The sequence below is a fragment of the Mastomys coucha genome, unplaced genomic scaffold, assembly GCF_008632895.1.
Source record: "Mastomys coucha isolate ucsf_1 unplaced genomic scaffold, UCSF_Mcou_1 pScaffold15, whole genome shotgun sequence".
NCBI classification, from domain to species: Eukaryota; Metazoa; Chordata; class Mammalia; order Rodentia; family Muridae; genus Mastomys; species Mastomys coucha.
This window is the reverse complement of record NW_022196897.1, coordinates 52,979,107-52,995,365: the sequence shown is the minus strand read 5'-3', so window position 1 is coordinate 52,995,365 and position 16,259 is coordinate 52,979,107. Positions and strand designations below refer to the sequence as shown.

At 37.4% G+C, this 16,259-nt stretch overlaps 1 protein-coding gene across 3 annotated transcripts in view; it reads left to right on the top strand.

Annotated features, from left to right (window-relative positions):
• Window positions 1-16,259, top strand: part of Ttc21b (tetratricopeptide repeat domain 21B) — a 74,781-nt gene that overhangs the window by 35,467 nt on the left and 23,055 nt on the right. For all 3 annotated transcript variants that reach the window (XM_031370482.1, XM_031370483.1, XM_031370484.1), the window contains 7 exons: window positions 702-774; window positions 1,267-1,377; window positions 2,104-2,242; window positions 6,735-6,841; window positions 13,391-13,579; window positions 14,770-14,880; window positions 15,998-16,079. In XM_031370482.1, the coding sequence (XP_031226342.1) occupies window positions 702-774; window positions 1,267-1,377; window positions 2,104-2,242; window positions 6,735-6,841; window positions 13,391-13,579; window positions 14,770-14,880; window positions 15,998-16,079 (812 nt within the window). The remainder of the gene's footprint in view (window positions 1-701; window positions 775-1,266; window positions 1,378-2,103; window positions 2,243-6,734; window positions 6,842-13,390; window positions 13,580-14,769; window positions 14,881-15,997; window positions 16,080-16,259) is intronic.

Below are 16,259 nucleotides of genomic sequence, written 5' to 3'. Positions count from 1 at the left end.
AAAAAAAAAAAAAAAAAAAGTATACAAAAAAAACAGAAAAAGAAACAAAAGCATAAAAGGTTTAGTTTCTTTTGGATGTGCTGTGATGTAATAATGAAATGCGTGTTTTGTTTCAGACAAATCTGATACATTCGCTATAGACATGCATTCTTGGCCTCATGTGTAAAGTTGAAGCAATAATTACCTTTATCATAGCGGTTTCAAGCAGTTAAATAAGATGTATTTAATGCTATACAACAAGCCTAACAAAGTGTTGTAAACTTGTAGCACATTAGAGAGTGAAGCAGGAAGACTTTGTTAATCTGGTTGCTTCAATTAAATGAGCAGCAGATAGTGAAGCAAAAGACCTGGTATTTTTAAAATAATTCATCATGTAATTTTTACCTTGAAGATGAGAGCTCGAGTTGTAGAGGACAGTACAATCTATTCCTTCTGTCAGGGAATCCTGGAACATGAGGGTTTATATGTTTGCTGTCTTCCTTTACTCTGCTCCATGCAATCACAAAATGGAGAGAGAATGAAAAGTGTATTTCAGTTTATAAGTGTATGCGTGTACAGCGTATGGCTTTTAACAAGATTACATGCCTGGCTATATTCTGAGGGCCACTGTATACTTGCATTTAATAAGCTGACATCTTATCTTACTGATTTGTAAATGTTGCCTATTTTCGGTATACTAAGTAGTATTGGTCTAATTCCAGAGAAATTGCTGAAAGAATGCCCAGCCCCCGGTCTTTCCTGCTCCTCGGTGATGCATACATGAACATTCAAGAGGTAAAATTTTGATCTCTACAGAACTCAGATTTAAAAACAATGCAAAATTATAGAACTCTGCCATAAGTGTAACTGTCTGTTAAAAGGAATTTGGCTTTTTCATCATGTTTAGTATTTGAATTCTGAAGGTGGCAATAAAAGTTTAGCTTCTATAATATTTTTAAAATCCTGACTTAATTCAATGATTGTCCTATATCCAATAGAGATGGTCCTAGAAAAATGGGAGTCTCCTCTAAACAGAAAGGTGAAGAGGGATCTGTTGACTGTTATAATGCTGCCAAGAATGACCATTTGGGTCTAATTACAATGAGGGACATCTGGCCAATTTTCAGTCACTTATCTGGAATTGTATACGTTTATATTGTTCGATATATACTTTCTCAAAACAAAGTATTCCAAGTAGGGAGGGGCTTAATTGTGAAAACGTTGCTCTTTAGTGGGTTCACTTAAGCTGTTTGTTAAAGTTTGCCATTTGTGTCTTGACAATGTTAGCCTGAAGAAGCCATCGTGGCCTATGAGCAAGCATTAAATCAGAACCCAAAAGATGGAACACTGGCAAGAAAAATTGGGAAAGCACTTGTCAAAACTCACAATTACTCAAAGGTAAGTGCTTCAGAGTGTGTGCTGCACCTATTGAGTCAAGTTGATCGAGACCTGCTGTAGAGAGGTCTTCAGCAGCCACCATTCACATCTTCGGTGATTTGAATCTCCACATTTGGGTAAGCAAACTGGTATTTGTGTCATGTCCGTTTTTCCTGGTGACTTGCTTTCTCCAGTGCTGTACTCTGTGGAGATTGTTTTGATCCTACTTTCACTTTAAGTTTCCTAAATCTCTGTGTTTGCAGCCAAATAATGGCTGTGACTGTCACACTGTATAATATACAATCTACTATAGCCTAGTCATTTCCTTCCTGCTGTACCAGCTTGGTCAAGCCATGTGCTTTACGGTGGTTGCTCTGTTGTTGTTTCTAGTGGGGATAAAGGATCTTCCTTGACTGTGTACTCTTTTGCGTTTCCTAGTCATTGTTAATTTATGTGCACCAATTAGGAAAGCAGATGCATTTGAGAAGGCTTGCTTAACTTAGAATAATCTCTGGAAAAATATTTTTGCCAAGTACTGTTCATTATCCCTTTATTGTTTTTTTTTTTAAAAAAAAAAAGATGCTAGTTGCTATGTGGCTTCCTAAGAAAAGCAGCAGACTTCACTGACAGCACAGATACATGCCTAAAATGTTTTATATATTATTTCTAGTTATAGATATGTCTTATGCCTTGGCTGTATGAAGTCTCTGTGCTTTTTTAGACCTAACTGACATGGACTTTGTTTAGGCAATCACCTATTATGAAGCTGCTCTGAAAAGTGGACAGCAGAATTGCCTTTGCTATGACCTGGCCGAGCTCCTACTGAGACTGAAGTTGTACGAGAAAGCAGAGAAAGTTCTCCAGCACTCTCTAGCTCATGAGCCTGGTATGCAAGTCTTTCTGATTGGAAAAAAACATTGACTTGATAAATCTGGCCTATTTATTTTTATAATACATAATTATATATTGATTTTCTTGACATTTTTACATGTGGTTGGCTGTATGAGTTCATCTATATTTTCCTTCATTCAGAATTCAGTTCTACCAAATGGTTGGGGTTTAATTCTAAGAACATTTAATAAATAAAATGGTCTATTGTGTTATAAAAGAAATTATAAAATTCCCAAAATAATATAAATAAGTCATATGTAAATCACAATTACTGTTAGTTAAGCACATCAACACTTTTATAATCTTTATCTTCTAAAAATATTACATTTTTTTAAAAAAAGAATTCGGGCATCTTGAGAAGCTGCAGAGGTAGCTCCATGGTAGAGAGCTTCCTTGAAGACCTAGGTTTCGATCCCCAGCACCGACATTAAACAGTTTTAAGAAGCCTGCACACTATGTACCTCTCATCTCAAAGATAAAGTAACAGAGACAGGATTTCTGCTTGATCTCAGCCAGATACCCTGACCAAGTTATTCAGTTCCAGGGTCAGTGAGACCCTATCCCACAAGTTAGGGTGACCTGACATTGAGTGTGTCCTCTACATCATATACATATTCACACACAAAAAAATGTCAGGCATTATAAAAGTATAATAATGCACAAATCAGCTATTGTCCCATAAATTCTGCTTACTCTCTTCTCATTACATTCCATTTAGGTAGAATGTGATTAAATATATATTCTCTATGTATTTGTATTTTACAAATGTATTTTTATTTACAAATGTGTTCATTATGATTTTCCTATTTGATCAAATGCATTACCTATTCAGCAATTTTATCCAGGTAGAATGTGAGGAAATATATGCTGATACCAGTACATTCATACTATCTGCATTCATGTTTTATAACTTGGTAACATTTTAATTTTACTGGTATTATTGAGCATCTATTTTGCTTTGTCACATTGGTACCATAAACCACATGACAACTAGTATACTTATATCTCAATCCTCAGTGTACACTTGGTTCTTAATTTTTTTACATTGATAAACTTTTGGATTTGTAGTGTGTGTTGCAGGTGTACACACATGCCATTGGGTAGGTGCTGAGGTCAGAGGACAGCTTGGGAAATATGATCCAGGATTGAACTCAGATTGGCAGGTGGCTTGGCAGCATCTTTACTACTGAGACATCTCTCCCAATACTTGCTTAAATTTCATAAGAATAAAGTGCTGGAAAAACGTTTATGTATTTATATTTTTCCAATATTTCCACACTGTATTTTTACAAGTATCCAGGATTTATCTTTTAAGATTTTTTTTTAAGATTTTTAGTAAAATGCAGTACTTACTTATTACTCGTGTCAGAATTTAGAGATTGCTGAAGTGAGAGTTTTACTCTCTCCCACTCACCAGAGAAAATTCCAATTAACGCCTGCATATTTCCTAAGCTAGTCTACTCCTGTCTCTCTTCTGATGTACACAAAGTTACAGTTAATGTTCTGGAATCAACAGACCCAACCAGTCATGGGTCATAAATATTTCGAAGAAAAGTTGTTGTTGTTGTTCTGACCATGTAGACACATTTTTCTTGTCACTATTTCCTAGCTAGCAAAGTAAAAGAGCTGTTTGTGTATCGTTACATTGTGTTGACTGTTATTGGCCACCTAGCAATGATTTAAATGTTGTCAGGGGACATGTGTGTTGTGTGCCAATACTACATCACCTCCATAACAGACTTGCACACCCATGAATTCAGGTATTGGCTGGATGTGCTTGAAACCGGTCCCTCCGGAAACCGAGGGACAGCTGTACACATTAGACTATGTATGATAAGTTATACATGTATACATGTATAGTTTATGTATGTGCATATGTATAATAGGTTATAGTGTATGTGTTCTGTAGTGATGAATTTTCATCTTATCATTTCTTATTTGCAAATACAACCCTCTGTTTCAAACATATACATGCTAGTATGCATTAATATCACAGAGCATTAGTAATTATTAAAAATTGAAGAAAATAAGAAAAAGCCCATAAGATTTTGGTTTGCATACCTCTGTGTGCTTACAAGAATTGAATATTGCTTCATCCTCTTGAGTTGGCTTGCCTTGTGGGAAGACGATCTCACTCTAGGCTCGGGCTGGCCTGGATTTTATGCCAATCGTCCTGTCAGCTGCCCAAATTCATGAGCTGCCTTGCCTAAATGTTTATTCTTTCTTAAAGATGAAAATACCCAAGTACTGTGAAGCAGTCACTGTAAGAAAAAACACAGCCCTGCTTTTAATATGCGCCTCTTTGATGGCTGAGGTCAGTTTTATTATTTATGGATCACAACCTGCTTTTAATACGTCCCCTTTGCCCTTAATCCTTGGTCTGTTGCTCTGGTAGATAGTCTTGCTGAGGCTGGTATTTCTTGCCAAGTTTATTTATTGTGCCTTATCATATTGTATCTGACCATCCTTCTCCTTTGATTTCTAAGTTACTATATTTGAAAAAGCTTGCCTAGTCAGTGTTATAAAACTCTTTTAAGATGTTACCTAGCCTTTTTGATTCTATTTTTTAATTAAGAACTTTAAACCATATAGGTGTTCTTTCATATCATCTTCAAAATGGATGGTCAATTTAAATTTAGTTGTTTTGTTCAAATACCACCTTTATTTCTTAATAGATCCCATATATGTGTGTGTGTGTGTGTGTGTGTGTGTGTGTATGACTCTGTAAGAAACTTTATTTTATTCTGTTGATTTCCTTTTGCTACCCCTGTATATGTTTCCATCTGTAAGAGGAGTCTACCCTAAGCTTTCTAATACTTCCAAATGGTCTTAGTTTAGCTTTAATAAAGTTGATCCATAAATCCTCCCAACTATGGATACATTCAGTGTGTGATTTCTTACATACCAAGCAGTGTGCATGGGTCTGTCAGATCTAGCTAGTAAACACCAAAAGGCCTAAAGTTGTGTGGGAAGATACAAATATGTATTTTGCATAAGTTACCTGTGCGGTGTTTGTGTAGGACGTGCTCACTGAACGTTTGCTGAATACAGCCTGAAGCATACTCATACCTTCACACACATCTCTTATTGCATTAATTAGCTTTACATTGTCCCTTTTTTTTTTAAGTCAGCAGCCTACTGCTCACTTTCCTTCACATCTACAGGTTTCCACAGCTAGTAAATACTAGTACCTGGCTTCTTACAGAGATCTTTAACTTACTCTGGCGAAACCTAAGTTTCTGATGCACCTCCCCAGTGTGGTGTGCATGGAACCCTCCTCTCATTCCTTCCAATTTTCCTCTTTTGTAGTTGGCGAGAATCAAACTCTTGCCTTGTCATTACGTTTGAACAGCTGATGACTCAGTTCTGAATCTCAGTGTTCCCACTACTCCACTTCTACTTTCTATCTCCCATGTCTCTCTCGGACCAGGATTGAAGCTGGCTGGCCTGCCTGATTCTGTCCTCAACTGCACACTCCTGCTACAGCCTCTGAATCCAGAAATGATCTGAAGCTTTTCAAAATAAACCCAGCTACATTATTTTATAGCCCGACTACTCTGCCCCTCTAATTGGGCCAGAGCAAAGACAGTGGTTACATGGGCTTTCACACTGTTGCTGAAAACTTGTTATTTATACCCACTTCACAGCTTTTCTTACTATAAAGTAACAGCGACAAAACCACAGTCTTTGGAAATTTATTCATGCTAGACTGTTTTTGTTACCTAGATTTGTTAATTGAATTCATTATAAAACAATACACTACTTTTCAGGTTGAAATGTTAAACAAGTTAATACCAACTCCTACAAGGAGTGCTCTGACCGCCATAGGTGCAAGGTGGATATAGAAGTTTGTAGCACAATGTGGCCTGGATTGCACACTCCATAAATGGTGCAACAAACTTACTTTGTCCACATTTAGGGTCTGACATGCTCCTTAAGTCACAAAGTATTCCATAGATCACTACATGCTTTGGGTTGGATTATTTAGCACAAGTTGGCTTATTTGAAGTCTTACCGTAAGCATGCTAGGTAGGTAGTGTTGTGCTACAAGGGGAGGGAGCTTACATAACTAGCTAGAGAAGAGCCTAGATGAGAAACCAGACCTGTTGGCGTTACAATTTGTGACTTTAATGATGCTAATTTATTAAATTTAAGCAATTTTCTTTGTAATTGTATGCAGGTACTGTTTTATTTTAATGGCTTCAACAAACAGACATCTTTACACACTTAAAATTTGCAATCTTGATGTGAGTGATGAGATTACCTGCTAATAAATGTCTAAAAACAATGCTGGTTACTGTTCAGCTGTCTACATTTTCTTAAAAGTCAATTACTAGTCTACATACTTTTTTTTTTTGAAGGTTTGGCTATACTCTGTCTAAAATTTTAAATTATTCACTGGAAAAATCTTTTAAAGACCTTTTTAATATATAGAAATATAGATATTTATTTAAGATGACATTATCTCCTTTGCATTCCATTCTTAGTAAATGAGTTGTCGGCTCTCATGGTGGATGGGCGGTCCCAAGTCCTTCTAGCAAAAGTTTACTCTAAAATGGAGAGACCCAGTGACGCGATTGCCGCATTGCAGCAGGTACAGTGTGTATGCCTCTGGGCAGAGGCCAAATACTCTGTGTTGTATGCCGGGCGGAAAATCCTCTGTTGACCCAATGCTCACAAAACATTTATCAAAACTGATATTGTGACTTGGTGCCTGAAGATAGTTAATATTGAGAACACGTCAGTTTTGAAACCATTGAAGCCTCAACACTTCCTTTATAGAAACTATTTTTTAATTCAGCAACTTTAATAAATTTCACCCTGATAATTTAAAATTTCCTCTTTTGTCAGTTTAGATGGTCATGTTTTTAAAAATAATGTGTTCAGTTGCAAAGCACAATAACATCTTCTGAATACCTCTGTCTACTATGAAAAGGTATCTTTCATTAGTCTTGGTATTTTTAGTTTTATTTGTCTTCCATTTAAAATTGATAATCACTCAAAGGCTTATTCTTGTTAATATTAATGAATCACCCTTTTCCCTCTGGTTACCTTGAATGCTTGCTTGCTTTTTAACTATATGATGCTACTTTATTAGAAATTTTTTAAAAAACAGTTTCCTTCTTAGTTGTATGCATGTTTCTAATGGCTTTAACAAACAATTTTTTAAAAAAATATTTTACAAACATAAAGTGTTGCAGACTTGAAAACTGAACTGCCAGTCTTTGGGACAGCCAGGTTTGGGGACCAGTCCTGACTTCTGTAGTTGCACTGTGCCTGCGCCATACTGTGCCTGACCAGATCCTTTGAGCTTTGTTGATGTTTGCTTCTGTTCTCTATGATGATGAGTTTGAGAACTAGTTTCTGTGGACAGTGGTGATGGGCTTCTGGCATTACAGAGTGGTCAGCATATGCCAGTGCCACTGTGGTACATCAGCTGACTTTGTGGGGGTGGCACATGTCATGGCTCACGTGTGACAGATAACTGTTGAACAAGTTTTTTCGCTTTACCTTCTGTACCTCTGTCAGGATCAGCCTGACAGTTACCAGGCAAGCACGGTTCCCCAGGTCGCCATCTCTCTGCCTGGCTCTGGCTTCCTCATGGTTCTTGTTTGAATGTTTTTACTTTCAACATCCATTTCCTTATACTGAGAATCTGAAGGCCAACAATGAGTACTTTTTATGTGCTCTGACAATTTTTTTTCTGTTAACCTGTTCATTGGGACATTTAATTTATGATCAGGCCTAGTAGCACAAGTTTGTGAAACTGGGAAAGAAGAAAACCGAAGTTCAAGGCCTGCTTGGGGTACAGAGCAAGATGAAGTCCAGCCCCAAGGACCTACTGGGATGTTCTCTCAAAATGAAAAATAAAGAGATGGCTGAGTGTATGTTGTTCTTACAAAGTGGATATTTTATTTGCTTGCACATAACATAATTGTAGATTATGTTTGGACTTCTGTCTGCCATCTTCCAACTTGTTTTCACTTGAAAATTTGAAATTTTTGAGTTCTCTTTTCTTACCTTTCTTTTAGTTTATTTTCAGTTCCTTTTCCCTCAGTGTTCTGTGGTCCATGCGTTGGTTCAGTGTTCTGTGGGTGCTGTGAGGACTGCCGTATATGCTCTCTGCTTACCCTTCTTGACTCCAGCGCTGCCTTTCCCATCCTGGTTCTCATTCCTTTCAAACTGGCTGCTTGAAATTTTATTTATAGTTAACACTATACAATTCGTTTCCCTCTGGAGCCAAACAAAGCATCCTTTGTACAAGTAGGTAATTATGTAATAACTCAGCATGTTATGTAAGCATTGCTATGCATACATGTTTTCTACCACCTGTACTTTTATTTAATAGTTTATTTCATGTTCTACCCATTGCCCACTTCTCCTTCTAGTCTCTAATTATTTTTTAATTAAATTTGTTTATTTATGTGTATATGTGTGTGCCTGTCTATATATGCACCATGAATGTGCAGAAGCCACACATGGAGTCTAGAGGAAGTCATTTGACCCCTGGAATTGGAGTCATAGGCAGCTGTGAGTCAGCAATGTGTATGGTAGGAACTGAACCCAGGTGTTCTGCAAAAAGAGCAAGTGTTCTTAACCATTGAGAGCACTTTCTCCAGTTCCTGATTTCCAGATATCTGAATATATAGCATTTAGACATCTACAGTACGTTCTTGTATATTACAGAATCATCATAAGAAGAGGTTAAATTTTGCAAAGCCCATCATCACTAGTGAACATTTCGTTTGCCTGTATCACCTGATATAATCTAGCATTCAAACAGTGCAGCATGACTCAGCAAAGCTAGCTTCCTCCTTACCCAGGGCCCATGTGCTACCTTACCTTTATCTAGAATTTATCCACAGCCATTGAGTCTCAAAACCTTAAGCTGTTAATTGGTACAGATAATGAAAGTATCATGACAAAGGTCTTCTGGAATACCAATTTATGACTTAACAGTGATTAAGCAAATGGCATTCTCCATGGTGTGACCATCTGCTCCTGACATACAAAATCGAATGGCTAGAATGTAGAGGCAAGAAACAGGGAGATGGCTTAACAAGTGAGTAGCAGAGTAGCAACGTGGCTGCGAGCCTCAGCAGTTTGATCCCCAGAGGCCTCATGGTGGAGTAGAGAACTAACCCCCACATGTGCACCCTTCCCATTCCAGAAAACAAGGCAGTAGCTCTAATAAACAAACTTTAAGAAAGAGATCTGAGACTTAGCCATTTGTGAGACTTGAGTACTTTTCTTCTGTTACCTCATTCCAGAGAAGCACACAGGGCGGCTCTTGTTCCTAGTTTCCTCTTGCTTAGGGCTGGCTATCTGTTCCTGTCTGTCCTTCACTGATCTTCCTATATCCTTTACGAATCAAGCATTTCTTCCAAAATTGTTAATAAATCTATTTTTTCAGAGTGTATAGACCCAGTGGGTTCTTATTTAACTGACTTTTGACTCTTTATCCACTATCTGTTGACTCCACAGCTTATTTCTGGATAAGCTTTTCTAATATACATGGATTATGTTTTGTTTATGTTTCTTACATTCAACATTTGTTTTTCTCCAACGTGCATAGTTTTGCCATGTATATTTTTTGTAAAAATTAATATTACATTCAGTTTAATGGCACATTTTATTTTGAAGCAATCGTATGGCTTGCAACATAAAGCTACAAAAATAGAAAGAAAAAATTAGAAGCCATTTTTAAAGCCCCACCTGACCTTCAAGATTGAATCAGTATCCTGTTTTCTACATTATTGTGTAACTGGAGTTGGTTGGATGGACTTATAGATAAAAGGCAATTATATTTCTACTCTTAAATAAATAAAAAATGTTCATTTGTATACTTTTTTCTAGCTAAAAAGTTGAAAGAATTTAGAATTATATATTATAAAATATAAAAGGATTAAAATGTAAATGCTAACATGGCTTATGTTGCTAGTTTAACTAATTTAGCTTTAATCCTTCTGAAAAATAAGAAGAAACATAATATTATACCAATATTTGTAATGTATTGTTGGAGCAGTAGAGATGGCTCAGTGGTTGAGGACTCAGTTTGGCTCTCAGCTTACAAGCATCTGTAACTCTAATACCAGGGAGTGACTAGTTCCTCTAGCCTCCTCGGACACCTACATTTACTGACATGCAGGCACACATGCCTATGCATAATTTAAAATGAATAAAAATAAATCTTTAAAAGAAATGTATAAGTATATGTTCTATACAAAATATTTCTTAACAATGATTGCATTTATTCTTACAGCAACTTAACATTTTTTATAGAATGTTTTAGATACAAAATTTTGCAAAATTATTTCATTCTATTTTCTTTATTTATTTATCCTTACAAAAATAGCATGGTCTCTCACTTTCTCATGTGTGCGCGCGCGCGCGCGCGTGTGTGTGTGTGTGTGTGTGTGTGTGTGTGTGTGTGTGTGCCCCTCTCTATCTCCGGCTCATACATACACACACACACACACACACACACGCACACACGCATTTATAAATGAGTTTCTCCAAAGAGCTAAACCATTGAGATGCACAGTAATACACTATTTGCCTTTCTGGAAATTTAGCTGATGGAAAGATATAACTCAGATTACATAAGTTGCATATCTTTTTCAAATCTTTTAATTCATAAAATTTATCATGCAACTCACAGAGCTTCTGAATAGGGAGCCACATTAAAACGACTCAACAGGTTGTATTTATATATTTGTGTATCTATGCATATATGTAACAATAAAAACAAAAGATAGAGAAGCTATCAGTTTGAATGTCGGTGGGACACAAAAGGAGCTAATGGGAGGAAAAAAGAGGGGAAGTGATGTAATCACATTTTAATTTTAAATGTTTTAATAAAAATAACTTAGATATAAAAGATAATACTCCCTAATTATTTCATAATAAAATAAAGATACAGAAGTTACTAGTGAGTATGCTGAGTAGGTTTTACAATTAGTCAGAGAGCGCTAAAATAGTATTATTTACTGAGTGTCCATACCCAGCCCTGAACTGAAAACCTTTCATTCATCATCTCATTTAGTTTAAGGCACTGTGTGGTATGAAGTGTCTCAGAACCAGCAATCATTTCCCTGACTTGCTGTGCTCACCGTCTGTGGATGCCTCTTTGTGTCAGCAGCCTGTGTGCCAGGTGGCACGCTTGAGGGCCATCTTAGCCGTCTGCAGGCATGGTTTCTGTTAGTATCAGTGTCACCTGGGAATTTACAAATAAGCATTTTCACACTCAGCTGGTGATTCCAACATACCTTCAAGGTATGTCTGCAGAGCAAATGTCTTACAGTACAAAGTAGAAGCTTCTAGACTATCACCTGCTACCCAGATTATAAAGCAAAGCAATATTGCATCATTAGGTTTTGGTCATGGGAATTCTGACCACCATCAAAGACTTAAAACCTATGTTTGCTTGGAATAGTTGCTATGGTTTAACTGTGTCTCTTAGGAAGTATGTGTTAGAAATTTAATTATTAATAAACAAAGCCGGGAGTTCTGCCTACGAAGGATGTTGGAAATTTTCGCCATCATGAGTAGACTAGCATAGGCTAGGAAAGAATTTAAGGTTTCTGTCAACCTCCTACTCTCTGATCTTCTCACCGTCTGCCAAAGGATAGCACAGAGAATGAAGGCCCTTGCTTGATACTGTGCTTTGATATTGAAGTTCCCAGCCTCTGCAACATTGATAAATTTCTCTTTTATAAAATAAAAAAAGAAGGCGGTGTTATTAATAAGATAGGTAAGCAACTATAAACTGAGGAGACCTCCAAGGTTCCAGTCATTAAAGAAAGAGCCATCCTTGGGCCGTTTCCTTGAGCCTCTGTAGCAAACACTGTACTTTCTTTTTCATTTTTTCTTTCTTACTGTGGGCAATTATATATATGTATATGTGTTTGTGTATGTGTACATATGTATATACATACAAATATGTGTATATGTATGCATACATACATACATACCTAGATATATAACAGAAAACACAAACAGATATATGCAATGTAATCAAATTTTAAATTTCGTGAAATTACTCTTTGCTGTATAGATGTAGATTCATGTTTTATCATCCTTTCATTTCTAAAAGACTGTTATAACCCTCTAAACTTGTGATTCAAAATGAAAAATTTAAATGTTATAGATCATAATAATTCAAATATAAATTGTCAGCCAACATTTTGACAGGCGTCCTTGAAACAGTGCCCTATGCCCAGCCTAACGTGTGGTGTATGGCAGGCACTCAGTATTTGCTAAGTGTGTCATAGTGAATGATTGTCAATAATTCATGGTTAGATTTTACTTGTTAAGCACTAAAGAAGGCATTCTCTCTCGCTTATTAATGCCCTACAGACTAGAAGTATGACCCAAAGACATCATTCTAATCCAACAATCAGTTTACTATTCTTATGGAGATCAGGGTACCTCTATCTCGGGTGCTCTGCATGACATAGGTCCATGTTTATATATCATGAGATTGCCCATCTTTAGATCTTTAGGTTGCTCTAAGGAGTTTTGGGTTGTTGGTATCATTTCTTTGTTAATTGTTTTATCTTATAACATCAATATTTCTTCTTTACAATGAATAACTAACTGTGTTTTGTTTCTATCCCTTCTGAATAAATTTTTGATATCTTTCTAAGATTGGAAAAGCTTAAGTTCAACATATTAGTTGGTTTTTTAGTATTGGTGTGTTTTAGAAAAATATTTCATAAGCTATCAACATGTAATTTCTTGTTACTAGTAATCTACCAATATTTAATTTTTATTACATTATATTTAGCATTTATAATTATTTATCAATAATATCTAAGGATCTTCCTAGTTGTTCCATCTCTGTATTTCCTTTATAATGTTTTTTTTTTCCTGTGTTCATCTCTATAACATCGAAAAAAGACTCAGTATTGCAGTTCTTTACTCGGACAGATACTGCCTGCTGGCCTATTTGCAAGTAGCTGCTTGTTTGAGATCTTAAAAAGGCTCTTTTTGCAGGGCAGGAGGATTAGTTTGTTCTATCACAGACCATCAACACTCATATAAATCTTATAGTACAATTATACTGTTATATAAACTGTTGAAAACTGCATCTTTTCCTTTCCCGATGCTTTCCCATGTTTTAGCGCTTGCTTTTTTGTAGGCTCGGGAACTACAGTCTCGGATACTGAAGCGAGTTCAGATGGAGCAGCCAGATGCGGTTCCCTCACAGAAACACTTCGCAGCTGAAATTTGTGCAGAGATTGCAAAACACTCTGCTGCTCAGAGAGACTATGAAAAAGCAATTACCTTTTATAGAGAGGCCCTGGTTCATTGTGAGACAGATAGTAAGGTCAGTAGTCAGAACAAGGGTAAGTGCCTTTATTCTAGGTACCGTCTAATTGGCTCAGATGTAGAAGCCTTATTAAATTATTAATAAAGAAGATTTGAAAATAAATGCAGCAAAAAAATAAATTTATGAAAACAATAGTGTTTCTGGAAAACTTTCAGAGAATGCATGTGGAGCTAGGAGCGGATCTGCATAGGATAGTGCTTGTCTAGGCTGTGCCCAGCTGAGGTGAGTCTCCAGTAATGCAAAATCACAGGGAAAAAAAGAAAACAACTAGTGGTGCCTAACTTTGGGGAACCGCAGAGCTGGCAAAATCAGTGAAGTATTTGCCACACAAGCACAAGGACCCCAGTGTGATCCCTTGCCTTCATCAAGAGGCTGTAAGACAAGCTGGGCACAGCACCACACACTTCGGCCCAGCACTGGCATGTCAGAGACAGGAGGAGGTTGACGGGTTGCTGGACAGTCAGCCTCTCTGAATGGCTGAGCTCCGGATTTAGCAAAGACCCTGTCTCAAAGCATGTGATGGAAAGTGACAGGACACTGCACGTGATGTTGACTTCTGACACACATGCACGCACTCACAAACATAGAGTCTATAGTGCAATAAGTAATGTAAACCAAATCTGCAATTTCTTTACCTTAATAGTCAGTTTGAAGCTGTTTTTTAGTGCCAGATATCTCAGCATAGGAGATTGGATTCAGTTAGGTGAGCAGTGTGTCAGTGGCCTGTTGGTGCTGGGACTGTGAAAAGGACGTTAGTGACTCTGGTAACTGATGGCATAGCCTTTGCTAAGGCATACACAGCAGGCCCCTTTCAGTGGTGGCTAAGAGAGTCAAAACACTGGTTGTGCTCAGAAGCACGTCTTAGCAACTGTCTAGCTAGCTGAACCTTTTTCATTTTACTAACGAGAAAACATGTTTAGAGGTTTGCCTTGGTCCTTTCACAGAGGTTTGTACTGAAATCCCGCATGCTGCTTTAAAATCAGCAATACCTTCTGTTTGTATTTATCAAGTGAGTTATCACCTGCTTTTGAGTCAGTGGTGACGAATGCACCTGTCATCCATCTTGTCTGTTGCACATGGCATTTTTATTGTGGTAACTTTCAGACAAATGAAGTTTAATCTCATCCAAACACATACTCATTTTATTTTTAAACCACTTTCTGACTATTCCTGATTTTGCTGCCTAGATAATGCTGGAACTGGCACAGTTATACCTGGCCCAAGAAGACCTCGATGCCTCCCTGCGGCACTGCGCACTGCTTCTCCAGAGGGATCAGGACAATGAACCCGCCACCATGGTCAGTCTAGAGGTCTCTACAGGCAGGCAGTTGAGTTTACTTTCTATGAGGAATGTTCACATTTTATCCATAGAGCTATTACCAGATGATGCAGCCTTGCTCTTATTTGCTTTTGGAAGAATAACATATTTCTAACATGGGCACTTTTACCGAAACAAAGCAAAGATGATTAGCCATGTAGGAATAGGAGTGACAACAAGTCCAGATTATACTTCGCCTTCCCTTTTGTTTCTGCCCAAGGGGTGAGTGGGACAAGCGTAGTTCTGTGGTCACCCTTTGCATGGTTTGGTAAATCCTGGCTTTGACATACTTGCACAGACATTCTAGACTAATATAAGGTGTCAGCAGAACTTCTGGACTCACAGGAACAAGGACAAAGCCTCGTTGTGTCACTGTGCCACTCTCGATGGCCTCTTTTTTGTTTTTTGTTTTTCTACATGAATTGAAGCTTCTTTTAGCTTTTAAATATCTTATCTGAGTGTCATTGCACACTCATTCAAGCTTATCATTACAACTAAGTAGACCATAAGGCATCTTGCTTTAAAACACATGGAAAATCTCAGCAGGTCTTGCATGTTTTACATTTAAGATATGTAGGACTTAAGCTTGTTTTCATCCCTTTCACGGTCCCTTTAGTGTGCTGAGGAATGTCACTACAGTAGCATAGTGGAATACTAAACACCCCTCAAATGGTTTCCAAACATTTTGTTCCTCGTGTGTATGTATCGTGTAAAGGGACTAGGGGGTGTACACCTAGCTCAGTGCAGTGCCCTAGATCAGAGGCATGGGGTTAGAGCTGGAATTACAAGTGCTTGTGCGCTGCCCCTGGTGGGTGCTGGGAATTGAACTTGGTTACCCTGCAAGAGCAGTACACTCTTAATAAACACTGAGCCTTCTCTGAAGGCCTTCGTACTTGTTTTTATGCCACCACTTGAAACTGGTTTTGGCTAAAAATTGTGAGCAGAGCATCTGATTTGAATGCTTGATTAATTTTTATAAATTTTTGTCCCTCCTGTTTTTTCATAAATATTATTATAGAGCTAAATCTTCATTAAAAGAATATACTTTGTAAAAATGTATGGTGCTGTTTTTAGAACCTGCCTGCCTATCTTTACAGTTGATGGCCGACCTCATGTTCAGAAAACAGGACTATGAACAAGCAGTGTTTCATTTGCAGCAGCTTTTAGAACGAAAACCAGGTAAATGCACACTGACTAATTCTTCAGATATAATCGTCTTCCTGTCTCTTTAGACTGTGTTTGTTTTGCTTTTTTATCTTGTAAACTGCTGGGGAAGGAGTAGTGAATTGTCTCCACCTCTGCTAGTCCCACACTTGGGTCTAAGTAGTTCAAGTGGCTTTCAGGAAAAAAACGCCACTG